General features: G+C 43.3%; 1 protein-coding gene across 1 annotated transcript in view; it reads left to right on the top strand.

Annotated features, from left to right (window-relative positions):
- The first annotated feature begins 8 nt into the window (after positions 1–8).
- Positions 9–15,263, top strand: part of DDB1 (damage specific DNA binding protein 1) — a 32,689-nt gene continuing 17,434 nt past the window's right edge. Inside the window, exons 1-12 of the mRNA XM_059070428.2 lie at positions 9–297; positions 1,461–1,609; positions 2,661–2,777; positions 3,126–3,347; positions 5,873–5,987; positions 6,828–6,925; positions 7,966–8,124; positions 8,740–8,823; positions 9,433–9,549; positions 10,152–10,254; positions 13,446–13,521; positions 13,617–13,725. Of these exons, the coding sequence (XP_058926411.1) occupies positions 237–297; positions 1,461–1,609; positions 2,661–2,777; positions 3,126–3,347; positions 5,873–5,987; positions 6,828–6,925; positions 7,966–8,124; positions 8,740–8,823; positions 9,433–9,549; positions 10,152–10,254; positions 13,446–13,521; positions 13,617–13,725 (1,410 nt within the window). The 5' untranslated portion in view covers positions 9–236. The remainder of the gene's footprint in view (positions 298–1,460; positions 1,610–2,660; positions 2,778–3,125; positions 3,348–5,872; positions 5,988–6,827; positions 6,926–7,965; positions 8,125–8,739; positions 8,824–9,432; positions 9,550–10,151; positions 10,255–13,445; positions 13,522–13,616; positions 13,726–15,263) is intronic.

Raw genomic sequence — 15,263 nt, 5'->3', positions numbered from 1 at the left:
CTGGGGGCGGGGCCTCCCTTGGTTGGCCGCCTCGGCGCCTTGAGTCCTCCAAGAGGCCAGGTGAGCCCGTCCCGTGATGCCCCGCGCTCCGGCCGCTCTGGCCTGCAACGTGTCTCCGGGGCGGAGACAGCGGCAGTGGAGTTAGCCGCGCGCGGGTGGGGGCTCCCTGTCTCTTTGCTCGTGTCCGTCTTTTTTTCGTTTCGCCTGAGTCCCGCTGGGCTGCCCCAGGCCTCGACATGTCGTACAACTACGTGGTAACGGCACAGAAGCCCACCGCCGTGAACGGCTGCGTGACCGGTGAGGCTGCCAGGGCAGGAGACCCCGGTGAGGGAGGGAGCTGGGGGGAACCGAGGCCTAGGGAAGCCCGCGGCCCCCGGGTTGCCGCCAGGACCGGGCCCAGGGGATGGAAGGCGCTGGCGGCCGAGGGACCTCCTACAGCCCACGGCTTAAAAGAAGCTGTCTCAATACGTGCCTTTGGGGGAGTAAAAGCTGCTCTTGAGGGTCCCCTTTCGTTTTCGGAGGTCACTTGGCCTCGAGGACAGGGACGCGCCCAGTGGGACAGAGAGTGGAGTGTGAGTTGTTTGTGCGGTGTTGCTTGGGCTGCGAGATTGGCCTCGTGTGGTTAGGGGGGAAGGGGCGGTCATGATGGCGACTTTGGGGCAAGAGCCTGGGAGGTGCAGGAGGTGGAGGGATGTGAGGAATGTCCGTACTCACCCGAACGAGAGGAGTTCGCTTTGCCTGGGGCTGTTGTTTACAAGAGGGAGCTGTTGGAGAAGAGGGTTTGAAATGGCCCAGCCCAGTGCTGGGTTTGCCTTGTTTGTTTATGCAAGAATTGTTAAGGACGCAAATGTCCAGAACCCGGCAATAATCATCTTGAACCAAGTTCTCAACAGAATGTGAAGCCCTCAAACTTGTATTTTCATGTAAATCCGAAACATGATTACAAAAGAAAACTGTTGTTGGAGAGTTGGAGGCTATGAAGGAGTGTGGATGGGGTTTTGGTAGACTGCTGGGAGGGCAAGAGGTGCAAACAAAACAAGGTTTTAAGATAAAGCTCTGAGAATTCTCTTTGTTTGATCTAGTCTGTTTGGTAAAGATTTTGTGAAAATTCAAATTTGGACTGAATAGGGAGGAACACTTTCTCCAGCATCCCTTAATTAGAGTATGAGTCGGCCACTGCGATAGGAAAAGTGAAAAGTGAAATTCGAGGGCACAGAGCCATCTGAAGGGTTTTCGCAGTCATTGGCAGTTGAAGGACATGCTGCTCTTAGGCCCAGTCCAGTTTCTTAATCTGATGAGGGAAGTAGCATTCTTGAATGTGTGAAGTGAGACTCTGAGGATTTGGTGAGAAGGGAGTGAATGGAGGGAACCGGAGAAATATGGGAAGTAAATCGAGAATTCAGGAGGTTTAGGATCACTTAGTGCTTTGGCTTCAAAAATTAGAGGATCTGTTCTTCCAGGACACTTTACTTCAGCTGAAGACTTGAACCTGTTGATTGCCAAAAATACGAGATTAGAGATCTATGTGGTCACTGCTGAGGGGCTTCGGCCCGTCAAAGAGGTGGGCATGTATGGGAAGATTGCTGTCATGGAGCTTTTCAGGCCCAAGGTAAGTGCTCTGGGTTGGTTGGGCCCAGCAACAAAGGGAGAACTATTAGTTGTAGTCGGGTTTACGTTGTTTTATGTCACTGCTTGCTTAGGATGGGTGCAATAAGGCTTAGGAGAGAAACTCTTCTCTTTTTGAATGGCAGATTTCAATTTATGTTCTTATTTAAAAAGCTTCCAAGAAATAGAAGGAGAGATTTGCTAGGGAAAAATTTATCAAGTTGACTTTTTTTTTAATCAAGTTGACTTTTTAGAAGGGAATATTAAAGCAGTTTGAAATATGTGGGTCACCATCCTGTGGGTCATCGTAGTGATTCAGAGAGTAGGCTCTAGAGTTAGGGCAGTACTGGCTTTATTCCTTATTAAATCTAATTTTGGGTGTCGTCTAACCTTTCAAAGCCTTGTTTCCCCATCTGCAAAATGGGGATAACAGTATCCAGTCCTCTGGGTTACTGTCAAGATTAAGTGATTTAGTAACAGGACGTAGCACATAACAAGCATTCACTGTTAATACATCATCAGATTATTATTGGTATTATAATTTGACTGTTTCTATCTGTAAGTGAATCTGATGGGGAAGCAGTGGGTTCAAAATTTAAATTATAACCCTTTGAACAAAATACTCACTTTGTTGGGGTCTGTGTTAATAAGTAAGAGAGACTTTGTAGATGCACTTCAGCTTCCTTTGTTCACATTTTTTTTCTTTTTCCAAGTACTTCTAGGGGATTAGAGGAGGTGTTACATTAATCTTTCAGAATTTGAATGGAGTAATTGAGATTAGCTGACGTGGAACTAGATGAATACGTTATATGTAGAGCAGAGATGAAGAATCATGAAAGTGGACTAGATGTTTACCAGCTTCAGTTCTGGCCTTTCTGTACACACCCTTAGGGTGTGTGCGTAACTAATGTGTGTCAGGTACTTACTGTGGGTTTTTTTCAGGGAGAAAAGAAAATTCTTGAAGAATTTAATATGCTTGAAGAATGATTAAAGGCTAGACAAGTATTCCTGTTTTCAAAAGAAACCTCTTTTGATAGTATGATGTTGGTTTCCAGGGGGAGAGCAAGGACCTACTGTTTATCCTGACAGCTAAATACAATGCCTGCATCTTGGAGTATAAGCAGAGTGGCGAGAGCATTGACATCATAACGCGGGCTCATGGCAATGTCCAGGTGAGGTGGCTGCTTCAGGCTGATGAGAGTTTTCCAGGTAGGGTTGTCATGATTTGGTGAAGAAAATTGTACTGCTGGGGCAGCTCTTTCTCTGGGTGATCAGAGAAAGAAGGAGAAAACATTAAGGACTTCTGTAGTTTACTCAGAGTCCAAGGGAGAAGGTAATAATTCACTGAGATTCGGTGTTTTGCAGAAAGGCATACACCGACATTTGGGCGTCCTGACATGTCAAAGAGACACCACCAGTTTTACTGCCACTCTTAAAATCATCCTGGGAAGGTGGTGCCCAGCGTCCTCTGTTACTCTAGGTGTTTGAGGCTCTTCCCTAACCCCACTTTTATTTCTCAGGACCGAATCGGCCGCCCCTCAGAGACGGGCATTATCGGCATCATTGACCCCGAGTGCCGAATGATTGGCCTGCGACTCTATGATGGCCTTTTCAAGGTTATTCCACTAGACCGGGACAATAAAGAGCTCAAGGCCTTTAACATCCGCCTGGAGGAGTTGCATGTTATTGATGTCAAGTTCCTGTATGGTTGCCAAGCACCTACCATCTGCTTTGTCTACCAGGTACTGGAGCAGGAGGAGAGAGGGAGAAGCTGTATGGTTTGGCACAGTGGGAGTTCATTTTTGCTAGTCAGAATGTCTGGATGTCATGGTAGGGGGTAGGCAGAGGTGTCCTGAAATGTTTTGAATGATATGATTAATATGTGTCAGGTTTTGGTTGCACCTTGAGAGAAGAAGTACTTATCGTGGAGGCAGGAAGCAGTCTGGGGCCTGTAGCAGGCTTTAATCCTGAGATTACACTCTGGTTGTGGGCCTTGGAGATTTTATAGGGTGACCCAGTTTATACTTTGTCTCTTACTGGCATGCTAGGGGATTATTAAAACTTAGCTCTAAAGAAATGATCTAGAAATTCCCTTACAAGCAATGAGAAAAAGTCTTGGGGATGCTTTACGTGTCTTCCAAGAAGAGGTACATTTTGATCAGCACTCACTTTCTGGTGACCGCTGGCTCTTGAATTCTATTTTAGTCTGTGCCTAAAACTTTTGTAGAGCTGATCCTGGGCAGCTGTTCTCTGGGCTAGATCTGTTGAGGGGGTGTGGGATGGGGGCAGGGTGACAGAGCACCAGACTAATATGCTTGTATCTTGGTAATATCTCAGCCTTTTAACAAAGGGCCATACAGTATGAGGTTATTTCACTAGCATGTGGTTGAATAAATGATGGAAGAAAGCTTAGTCGTAGTCTCAGTACTGTGTGTGGGCATGTAAACACTTTTTAAACACTGTGTTGAGTATTGGAAATACTGATGTATTTTTGTAGGTTTCTTAGTGTCACAGTAAGTGCTGTAGTTTTGAGGCTGGTTGATATAAAGTTCATTTGAATAGGTTGAAACCAGCTTAGGAGATTTTGTTTAACCTTATTTATAATACATTAAATATCAGGTCTGAAATAATAACTTGGAATCTCTCCCTTCTTCAGTTTTGTAAATATCAGGTCATTAAAACATTGATGTTGGTTATTCAAGGCTGACTGTGCAGCCTCAGGGCTGTGGGTTGTGAATGATCCTCATTTCTGTATGTGTGTCAGAGGCCCAAACCCAAACCCCAGCTTGAATTTATGGTGAAGTTGAGTCTTACCCCTAATCATTGATGGGAAAATCTTTTCATCAACTAAAAATGGTTTTTTCTCCTGTTTTGTGCCCAAAGGTCAATTTGAAAAATACCACGTGAGGGAGTTCCTTGGTGGTCTAGTGGTTAGGATTCAGCGCTTTCACTGCTGTGGCCCGGGTTCAATCCCTGGTGTGGGAACTGAGATCCATCAAGCCACGTGGTGTGGCCAAAATTAAAAAAAAAAAAAAAGAAAGAAAGAAAGAAAGGAAAATACCATGTGAAATTTAGTCATGCGGAGTGCTTCAGGAGCTGTGACAATGATGAAGATGTGGGCCCTGCCTTGAACACACTGTCGGATTCCTTCCATAACTTCTTAGAGCTTGCTCTGGCCTTTGATGAGGCCACCCTCCACTGGCCCCATGCCGGCTCTTTTAGTCTCTTGAAGGTGTCTTTGATAGCTCCGGGTCTGAAGTGAGTCATGATTCAGAAAAAAGGAGGGGAAGGTGGTGTCGACAATATCAGGATTGGAGGTTTCGACTAACTTGAGAGGAGCAGCATGCTCTGTTCTTTACCGTCACCCTGTCAGAATGCATCTGAGAGTTGTATCAAATGGATTTTTTTTTTTTAGACTATAATTGATTTTTATTTTATTAAAAAAAATTTTTGTTGGAGTATAGCTGCTTTACAGTGTTGTGTTAGTTTCTGCTGTATGGCACAGTGAATCAGCTGTATGTATACATCTATCCCCTCTGTTTTGGATTTGCTTCCCATTTATGTCACCACAGAGCATTGAGTAGAGTTCCCTGTGCTGTACAGCAGGTTCTCATTTGTATCAAACAAATTTAAAAAATTTGTTAGATGTGTTTCACTTCTCAATGTGTTTGTTTTTCCTCTTTAGGTTTTTTATAAGTTCCTTGAAGATAAGGACCAGAGAATATATATATTTTATATAGGTACATATATACACACAGATGTACACATATGTACGATATATCTCTGTAGTGGTTAGTGCAGCATGACAAGTTTATTTTTCTAATTTTTAAATCTCTCTTTGTTGGTTCAAATGTTAGAAACAGTTGGCCTCAGTCAGTCTTCCCAGACTGTCACAAGCTCAGCTGGTGGCCGTTAGCACGCTGATGGATGAGGTTGGGAAGGCTGGCGTGACAGGAGCGTCAGATGCTGTCCTTTTTTTTTTGTTTGTTTTTGCGGTACGAGGGCCTCTCGCTGCCGCGGCCTCTCCCGTTGCGGAGCACAGGCTCCGGACGCTCAGGCTCAGCGGCCACGGCTCACGGGCCCAGCCGCCCCGCGGCACGTGGGATCCTCCCGGACCGGGGCACGAACCCGCGTCCCCTGCATCGGCAGGCGGACTCTCAACCACTGCGCCACCAGGGAGGCCCCTCAGATGCTGTCCCTTTCAGGGCCCCTCTCCAGCCCAGGGCACCCTTCGTAGGGACTAACGATTCTGCCTTTCCTCACCTAGGACCCTCAGGGGCGGCACGTAAAAACCTATGAGGTGTCTCTCCGAGAGAAGGAGTTCAATAAGGGCCCTTGGAAACAGGAAAACGTAGAAGCGGAAGCTTCCATGGTGATTGCAGGTTTGTTGGGGGATTTAGGAAATTTGCCTCTGCCCTACTTCTGGGCCACTTCCCTATTGCTCCTTCCTCACCTTCTCTGCCCGTCATCTCAGTGCTCCAGTGCTGTTGAGCACATGCATTGTTCAGCCCTCCCTTATGTCTCCTATCTGTAAATGTGCTTCCCTTTGTTTTTTGCATTTTTGTCTTTGAGATAGTCTTGTTTTTTACCCTTCCTCCAAAAGTGTAACTTTCCTTTATTTGGGGTGGTGGGGTTAACTAAAACAATGAGATTGATTTGCAGAGTGGCATATGGAAGTTAGTCTCATTATTTTATTGTTGGGCAGAAATTAAAAAAAACTGAAGGGGACTAATAGAGCTTATTTTATCTGGCTCCTTTATTTCATAGATGAGGAAGCAAGGCTGAGGGACTTGCCCATGCCTGTGCCTCACTGACAAAGCCTAGGCTGGAATCCAGGCATCTTTGCTCTTTATCCTATATTCTTCCCCCAACACTGTTGTGTGTTTCACCTAGTAGGGAAGTTTTAAAGCTCTTAAGTGCAAATTGGCTCTTCTATATGGTGTCCCTGATAATGGGGGAAGTGAAGCGAAGGAACAAGGAAAAAAATCTCAGGAACTCCGAAAGAGAGGCAATAAAAGTACGACCAGGAGTACAGAGTGGGCAGCCGACAATTTCTAAGATAGTAATCGCAGAAAAAGCTTATCATATTCCCTGGACTTTGATGTCTAAAAAATGATTATCTTCAAGTTTGCCTCAGAGATAACTGGATCAGTGCCCTTGCTGCCTCAGGGTTTGGCAGGTCCCAAATGCTGAGCATTTTAATGCTACTCTTTCTCTTGCAGTCCCAGAGCCTTTTGGAGGCGCCATCATCATTGGACAGGAATCAATCACGTATCACAACGGTGACAAATATCTGGCGATTGCCCCTCCCATCATTAAGGTGAGCAGCATTCTTTTCCCTTTTTCTTCCTTCTGTTTGTTCCCCCCTTCCTTTCCCCACCATTTGTCAGAAGGGGATTCAGAGGTATCTGTCACATTATTCACTGTATATAAGATGTTGTGTTGGTCATTGGGAATACAAAGAGATTGGCTTGGTGTTGCTTACAAAGAGCTTGCTTGCTAACTAAGGGAGAGAAATAATCAAAATCTGGTTTATCCTTTCCATTCACTGGGGCAATTTGAAGAAAGGAAAAGTTTCGGGAATTCTAATGAATGTTAATGTTTTTAGAGCTCAAATCAGGTAAAATAATATAGTGAAAAATATATATAGACTTAAGAAATTAGTCATAAAAAATTTTATCTTAAAATGTCAAGTCATAGAAATGAAGGCTTAAAAGCTTAACTTTATTTTCTTTTTTGAGGATAAATAACAAGATCTGTGGTAGCATTCATGGTAGGAGGTAATTAGTATTAGTGAGGATAAATAACAAAATCTGTGGTAGCATACATAGTCCAGTCAATACTTACAGCTGCCGCCTCTTTTATGTGTTTGTTTTCCAGTAAAATAATATGTGAGTAAACATTTAAAGTATCTCGAGTTCCTCAGAACATTGTCTTCAAAATAAAACATCCTCAAAAAAATAAATAAATAAAAAATAAAACGTTCTCTTTTTGGGGGGGGGGGCGCTGTACGCGGGCCTCTCACCGTTGTGGCCTCTCCCGTTGCGGAGCGCAGGCTCAGCGGCCATGGCTCACGGGCCCAGCCGCTCCGTGGCGTGTGGGATCTTCCCGGACCAGGGCACGAACCCGCGTCCCCTGCATCGGCAGGTGGACTCTCAACCACTGTGCCACCAGGGAAGCCCAAAACGTCCTCATTTTTGATCACACATGTAGTGTGAGCTGAGTGGATTCCTTGCTCATGGAGTGGAATTCTTGCTCATAAAAGTGGCTGGGTTTGGTAAAGGGAATGGTCTGCTAGGGTTTATTCTCTGGTTGTGGAGGACGCTTAATCTCTAATGACTGTGTCTTCCCTCTTGGCAGCAAAGCACAATTGTGTGTCACAATCGCGTGGACCCCAATGGCTCCCGCTATCTGCTGGGAGACATGGAAGGACGGCTCTTCATGCTGCTTTTGGAGAAGGAGGAACAGATGGATGGCACCGTCACCCTCAAGGATCTCCGAGTGGAACTCCTTGGGGAGGTAGGCCCTGTCCCTACTCTTGTGCATTCTCCTAGGTGCCTAGTGACCCCGGATGTGTGGTCCCAAACTGCAACTGGGAATTGTATTACTTAACACCCAACAACAAATGCTAAGTCCTGCTATGGAAGTTGGTTTCTGGATGAGTAGATTGTAGAGAATCTCACAGGCAGTGGGGTACTACCTCAAGTTTAAAAAAAAAAGAGAAACAAAAAGGATACACGTAGAATTAAAGGTTAATCTAAGGCTGATGCTCAGTTATGGGAGGACGTTCTACAAAAGTATTGTTAGGAACAATTTAGCAAATTTTAGAGGTCTCTAGCTATTTTGAGGAGACTGGAGCTGTTGGGATTAAAATGATCATTTGGAGCAGGCACCTGCAAGACAAAGTATTGATTTTTCTGACTATAGGGATGTGATAAATGAAGAGTCACAAACTTCAGAGATTTAGGAATGATTGTTGAGTGTGACCTGGGGATTTGAAATGGAGAATTGTTTTGGGAATCATGACTGCAGGTGTGATTTTTCTCAGCACATGTCTGAGAGGTGGGTAGGACGGTGTCTGGATCCCACTTGAAGTCCATTCTCGTGTCTTTCATGCCCTTGATTTTCTTTTAGACCTCTATTGCTGAGTGCTTGACATACCTTGATAACGGTGTTGTGTTTGTCGGGTCTCGCCTTGGTGACTCTCAGCTTGTGAAGGTGAGAAGACATTTTCTTCTTTCTGGCTTCTGTTTTGCAGTCTTCACTGCTTCTTCATTAAGTTCTTTCTGTGTTTAGTACCTCTCAGAGTTTCTTCAGTTCATCCATATGCCTACTATCCACCTTTCTACTTGGTTGATTTAGCATCCTACCCTGACTAGCTCTGTGTCCTAAATGTTCATTCAACAAATGTGCCAGGCAAGGTGCTAGGTACTGTGGATACAGTGATGAACAAGAACTAGCTTTTACCTTCAAATAGGTCATAGAAAATGTATTTGATCCCCTCTAGAATATGAGAATTTGAACCTTCTCTGCATAAGAATGCATGCAAACATTTTACATTAATTTCCAGCTGTTCCTCTGAAATCCATCCATGGGATGCCAGATTAGAAATCCCTGGCTGGTTAGTGGGTCACCTGTAGGATAACCATGTTCCTTAGCAGTTCCCTTCTAGAAGCATCCAGTAGAGCATAAGAAGCATCCGTAAGAGCATAAGATCTTCTTAGAGCATAAGAAGATCTAGTAGGGTTGAGTTTCTTTTGGATGATAACTCTCTCTTTAGGGTGGGTCTGGAGCATTCTAGGACTAGCATTGTTCTTTCTTTTTCAGCTCAATGTTGACAGCAATGAACAAGGCTCCTATGTAGTGGCCATGGAAACCTTTACCAACTTAGGACCCATTGTGGACATGTGTGTGGTGGACCTGGAGAGGCAGGGGCAGGGACAGGTAAGGGGGTCATCCTGGAAAGGGATAGTTGGTATGCCCACTCAAACGGTGTCCCCCTGGTCTGCTTAGCTAGAATGGGGAGTGTGCACTGCAGATAACTTTTAAGAGCCTCACTCACTAATTCCAATGATGTGAGGATAACTACCATTTATTGAGTGCCTATCTTGGTCTGCCAGGCACTTTACATACATTATCTATAATCACACAAGCACTGTGTTAGATAGGGATTCTTGGCCATTTCAGAAGTGAGGAAACTTAAGGCTGAGAAGGATTAAGCAACTTCTCAAAGGTTACATAACTACTAAATGGCAGGTGTGTCTGCCTTCAGATCCTGTGCTCTTTCCAGTAAACTAGGTTCCCAGGGTGGAAACGAGCTTGCTAGGAATAGTGGTAGGAACCTTTTGCTTCTTGGACTAGGACATCCTGTTTGCTTGATAAATTTGAGAGACTTTGGAGATAAACCTCTGCTAAGTCTGCATCCTCAAACCTAGCTCCACAACAAAGGGTCCTTGGATTTAGGTGTAGCTTGTATACTTTCTGAGCATCAGTCTAGTTGCCCCAGTCTGGAGGGGGTTATTTAGAAACCTTTTCTCTACTTGCAGCTGGTCACTTGCTCTGGGGCTTTCAAGGAAGGCTCCTTGCGGATCATCCGGAATGGAATTGGAATCCACGAGCATGCCAGCATTGACTTGCCAGGCATCAAAGGTACCCTTTTGGTGGACATAGGATGCAGATCTTATTTGAGTGACTTTGGCCTCATTACATGTCATGAAGACACTTCCGGGGGAGCAGATCAAATGAAGAGTAAAAAAAGTCATAATGCCAAATAAGCGGTAGAAGCTTAAATATATTGAAAAGTTCCAAAGTAAACTTAAAGAGAATATTGACCAAAATTGGATAATGGAGTAGAGGAATGGTAGAAGAAAGATTACAAGTGAAATTTAATGTTGTTTAATAAGGGAACTGATAGAATCCCTAAAGAGAGAGGAGACTGAGAATATCATAGAAAGATGTACATGTAAAGGTAGGTAACTTCTAGAACAAAAGTACAGATCTTTGTAAATTCCAAGAGAACTGTAATAATCAAAAAGATCAATGAAAGGCTACATAGTGAAAGACTTTTATAATATACAAACAGTAAACATAACCTAAAATAATATGACAGAACTGATCAAACATCTGTACGAGTAACTCATGTATCAGATATCTGGTACCAGTAAACATAAATGGGCTAAACTCACCTGTTATAAGAAAAAGATGATCAGATTGAATCATAAGGCAAAAATTAATTCAAAGTAGTATGTAGGAGGTACATCTTAAAGAAAAGTAATTCAGAATATTAAAAAGTAAGAGGATGAGAACATATTAATAAAAAATAGAGGCTTATGAATTAGGAAGAGATCATAAAACTACAAAACTCAAGAGAATCAACTGAAAAGCTAACTACAGACAATAAGAATTCATTAAGGTAGGATATAAAATTAATGTACTGAAATTAACAGTTTTCATGTAAAAACACAATTAGAGGTGTAAGTAGAGGGAAAGAGACAATTTACAATAGCAATAAAAAGATAAAATACCAAGGAATAAGTTTAACAATAATTGTGTAAAATCTGTATAAGGAAGACTTTAAGATACTCTTAAAGGATTGAAAGGATAGATCAAAAGAAAAAGACATGCCAAGGTCTTATAAATTAACTATAAAGCTTTTCCTCTCTGATTTTTATATTTAATGTATTTCAATAAAAATATCAATAGGTTATTTTTCTTTGGCCTGGGCAAGTCAAAGTCCAAATGGGAAACAGAAGCAGCAAGAAAAGCTAGGAAAACTTAAAAAAGAGCAATGAGACGGGCCTAGTCCTCCCAGATATAAAAATGTACTATCAAACCTTAGAAATTAAAAGTTTGGTTTTGGTGCACGAGTAGGCAAGAGTCCTCATGGGCCGACTCAAATGTGCCGAAATAGACACAATTGTATGTGGGACTTCAGTGTACTCTGGTGGTATCTCTTAGTCAGTGAGGTAAAGATAATTCTTTTGAATAAATGGTGTTGGGATAACTGGAGTCATTTGGGAAAAGATAAGTTTGGATCCATACTGCACAATGTATACCTTGCTAGAATCTAAATGGATCAAAGACTTAATGTAAAAAAAATGAAGCCATAAAAAGCTAAAAGAAAAAGGTGATGAAATTCTTTTTTAATTTTGGAGTGGGGATAGTCAAACAATGACTCAAAAGTACAGAAGCTAAAGAGAAAGATTAAATTATTAGCATAAAAATAAAACACTTCTGCATGGCAGAAACAAAACACTGTAAGCTAAGTTAGAAGAAATGGCAAATTGGATAAAAACATTTGTAGTTCATCTTACAGGCAAAGGCTTAATCTCTCTTAATTTATAAAAAATTTCTAGAAAGACCATGAAATTTCCTGCCCCTAACTTAGCAAAGTACATGGATGGACAGGTAACAAGCCTAACTTATAATAAGAGAAGTGTGAATCAAAACAACATAGTGATACTATACTTTACCAGATGCCAAAATCCAAGTTTGACAACACATTGTGTTGGTGAGACTGTGAGAAAATGACCACGCTCACTGAAAATGTCTACGGAAACTACAACTGCATTTAGTGATTTGCCCCGCAAGCCCAATTCTGGGCATCTAGCCCATAGACCTTTATATGTATAAAGTGACATAAATACAAGATTACTCATTGTGGCCGTATGCTGAAAAAGGGTCCATCAGTGGGAACTAACTAATAAACTGTTACATCCATACAATTAAATACTGTGCAGATGTCAAAAACAAGAAACTGTTGTGTTCTGATAAGGGCTGAGGCATATATTAGATGAAAAAACAAGGTGCAGGCAGTTTGTGATAGGCTATTGTATATATTGGCTTGCAACACAGTGTTTACCTGTTTTCCTAAATTAAAAAGAATTGGGGGCTTCCCTGGTGGCGCAGTGGTTGAGAGTCCTCCTGCCGATGCAGGCGACACAGGTTCGTGCCCCGGTCCGGGAAGATCCCACATGCCGCGGAGCGGCTGTGCATGTGAGCCATGGCCGCTAGGCCTGCGCGTCCGGAGCCTGTGCTCTGCAACAGGAGAGGCCACAGCAGTGAGAGGCCTGTGTACTGCAAAAAAAAAAAAAAAAAAAAAGAAAGAATTGGAAGGATAAACTATTATTGTTTACTTATTTGGGGGCTAGGTTGGAAGGAGAGGTATAGGGGTGAGACTTCTGTGTTAAATATTTAAAAAGTAAATTTTGGGACTTCCCTGGTGGTTCTGTGGTTAAGAATCCGCCTGCCAATACAGGGGACACAGGTTCGAGCCCTGGTCCGGGAAGATCCCACATGCTGTGGAGCAACTAAGCCCGTGTACCACAACTACTGAGCCTGTGCTCTAGAGCCTGCGAGCCAGCTACTGAGCCCATGTGCCACAACTACTGAAGCCCATGTGCCTAGAGCCCAAGCAAGCTCTGCAACAAGAGAAGCCACTGCAGTGAGAAGCCCGCGCACCGCAACAGAGTAACAGTAGCCCCCGCTCAACACAACTAGAGAAAGCCCGTGTGCAGCAACGAAGACCCAACACAGCCAAAAATAAAATAAATTTTTTAAAAAATTAAAAAATAAAAAACAAATTTTGACTTTGAGTCATGGAAATGAATTATCCCATCCAAAATCAAATGAAAAACTTAAAAATATCAGGCTCAAACAGCTTTAAAAATATCTAACTTCTTGAGAGTCTTAAAGCCAGGGAGGAACAGAGTGGGTATTTCATCTCAGGACTGACGCCAAATTTCTTGCTCTTCCCGTGGGGTTAGGCTGCTCCTTCCTTAGATAGTGGGAGCCGAGTGTTGGTCTGTGCTGTGCCTCTTAATCTTTGATCTTTGTTCCAGGCCTATGGCCCCTGCGGTCTGATCCTAATCGGGAGACTGATGACACTTTGGTGCTCTCTTTTGTGGGCCAGACAAGGTAAGATGAGTCTGGTGCCAGCTCCAGGTGCTCATGTGAAGGTTGCAGCGTGGGGCAGCTGGTCTGGCTGACTCTGGCCTTCCATTCTGCTGCAGAGTTCTCATGTTAAATGGAGAGGAGGTGGAAGAAACCGAACTGATGGGTTTCGTGGACGATCAGCAGACTTTCTTCTGTGGCAACGTGGCTCATCAACAACTCATCCAGGTAGTGACGGAGAAAAGGGCAGGCCTCGTTTACCCTTGAATTTGACCTAGAGTGCAGTACAGAGCACCACCGGATATGTGAAGTCAATTTTTATGGCTCTGGAAGTAATGTAAAAAGGCTGGGGAAAAAATTGAAATTACCTAATCACCCACTACGGAGAGCAGCTTAATTAATAACTCTTTTAACTTTGGAGTTGTTCCTTTTAGCTTTAATTTTTCTTTGCAAATGTATGTACGGTCGGCCCTTTGTATCTGCGTGTTTCGTAATACACGGACTCAACCAACCATGGATCAGAAATATTTGGGGTGGGAATTCCCTGGTGGTCAAGTGGTTAGGACTTGGCATTTTCACTTCCATCCCTGGTTAGGAAACTAAGATCCTGCAAGCCAAGTGGCATGGCCGAAAAAAAAAATGGGGAAAAAAAACTTGAGAAAGTTCAAAAAGCAAAACTTGAATTTGCTGTGCACCAGCAGCTATTTACGTATCATTTACACTGAATTTACAATTATTTACATAGCATTTACATTATATTAGGTATTATAATTAATCTTGAGATGATTTAAAGTACACTTAAGGGTGTGAGTAGTTTATAAGCAATTATTGTTCCATTTTATATAAGGGACTTGAGCATCTGCGGATTTTGGTATCTGCTGGGAGATTCTGGAACCAGCCCCCTGCAAATACTGCGGGATGACAATATTGTGTTTATTCACATTTTCCTTTATGGATGGGATCAATATATGTATTTTTGGGGGGGTGGGCAGGGGAATATTGTTCTCACACTAATTATATCCTGTCTTCTGAGACATTTTTTCCCCGTGCTATAATAGTAGTATATATTTATTTGGAGAATACTGAAAAGCACAAAGAAGAAAAAAAACTAGTCATAGGCTACCATCCATATATGACTTTCGGCAGTACTTTCAAGGTACTAATTATTATAACCAGAGTTCTAACTCTGTACAGATCCTTATTTTAAATCTTTCTGTGATATGGGGTGCATATAGCCTTTTGGCACTTTTGTTAGCTGTGAGAGCCTGATTTCTTCACAACTCTCAACGCCTGGCATTCTTTTTAAGTTTGGAGTGACCATGATGCTCTTGGTTTTTTGCACACCCTCCTCACCTTTTGAGCCGTTCTCCACACTGAGCAGAGTCAGTGATTTGCCTGTGGCAGGTATAGCACTTGAGGGCCTGAGGACTACTGAACTGTCTCTATCTTTTTTTTTTTTTTTTTTTTTTTGCGGTATGCGGGCCTCTCACTGTTGTGGCCTCTCCGGTTGCGGAGAACAGGCTCTGGACGCGCAGGCTCAGCGGCCATGGCTCACAGGCCCAGCCGCTCCGCAGCACGTGGGATGTTCCCGGACCAGGGCATGAACCCGTGTCCCCTGCATTGGCAGACGGACTCTCAACCACTGTGCCACCAGGGAAGCCCTGTCTCTATCTTTTTATCCTCTTGGTCTTCCTTTTAGGCAACAGGCAGTGGTGGGTTTGGTAAAAACCAGAGGGAAGCTTCTGTCAGTTTGTTGAACAAATGTG

This window comes from Kogia breviceps, chromosome 7, assembly GCF_026419965.1.
Source record: "Kogia breviceps isolate mKogBre1 chromosome 7, mKogBre1 haplotype 1, whole genome shotgun sequence".
Lineage (NCBI taxonomy): Eukaryota > Metazoa > Chordata > Mammalia > Artiodactyla > Physeteridae > Kogia > Kogia breviceps.
This window is presented reverse-complemented; position numbering and strand designations above follow the sequence as displayed.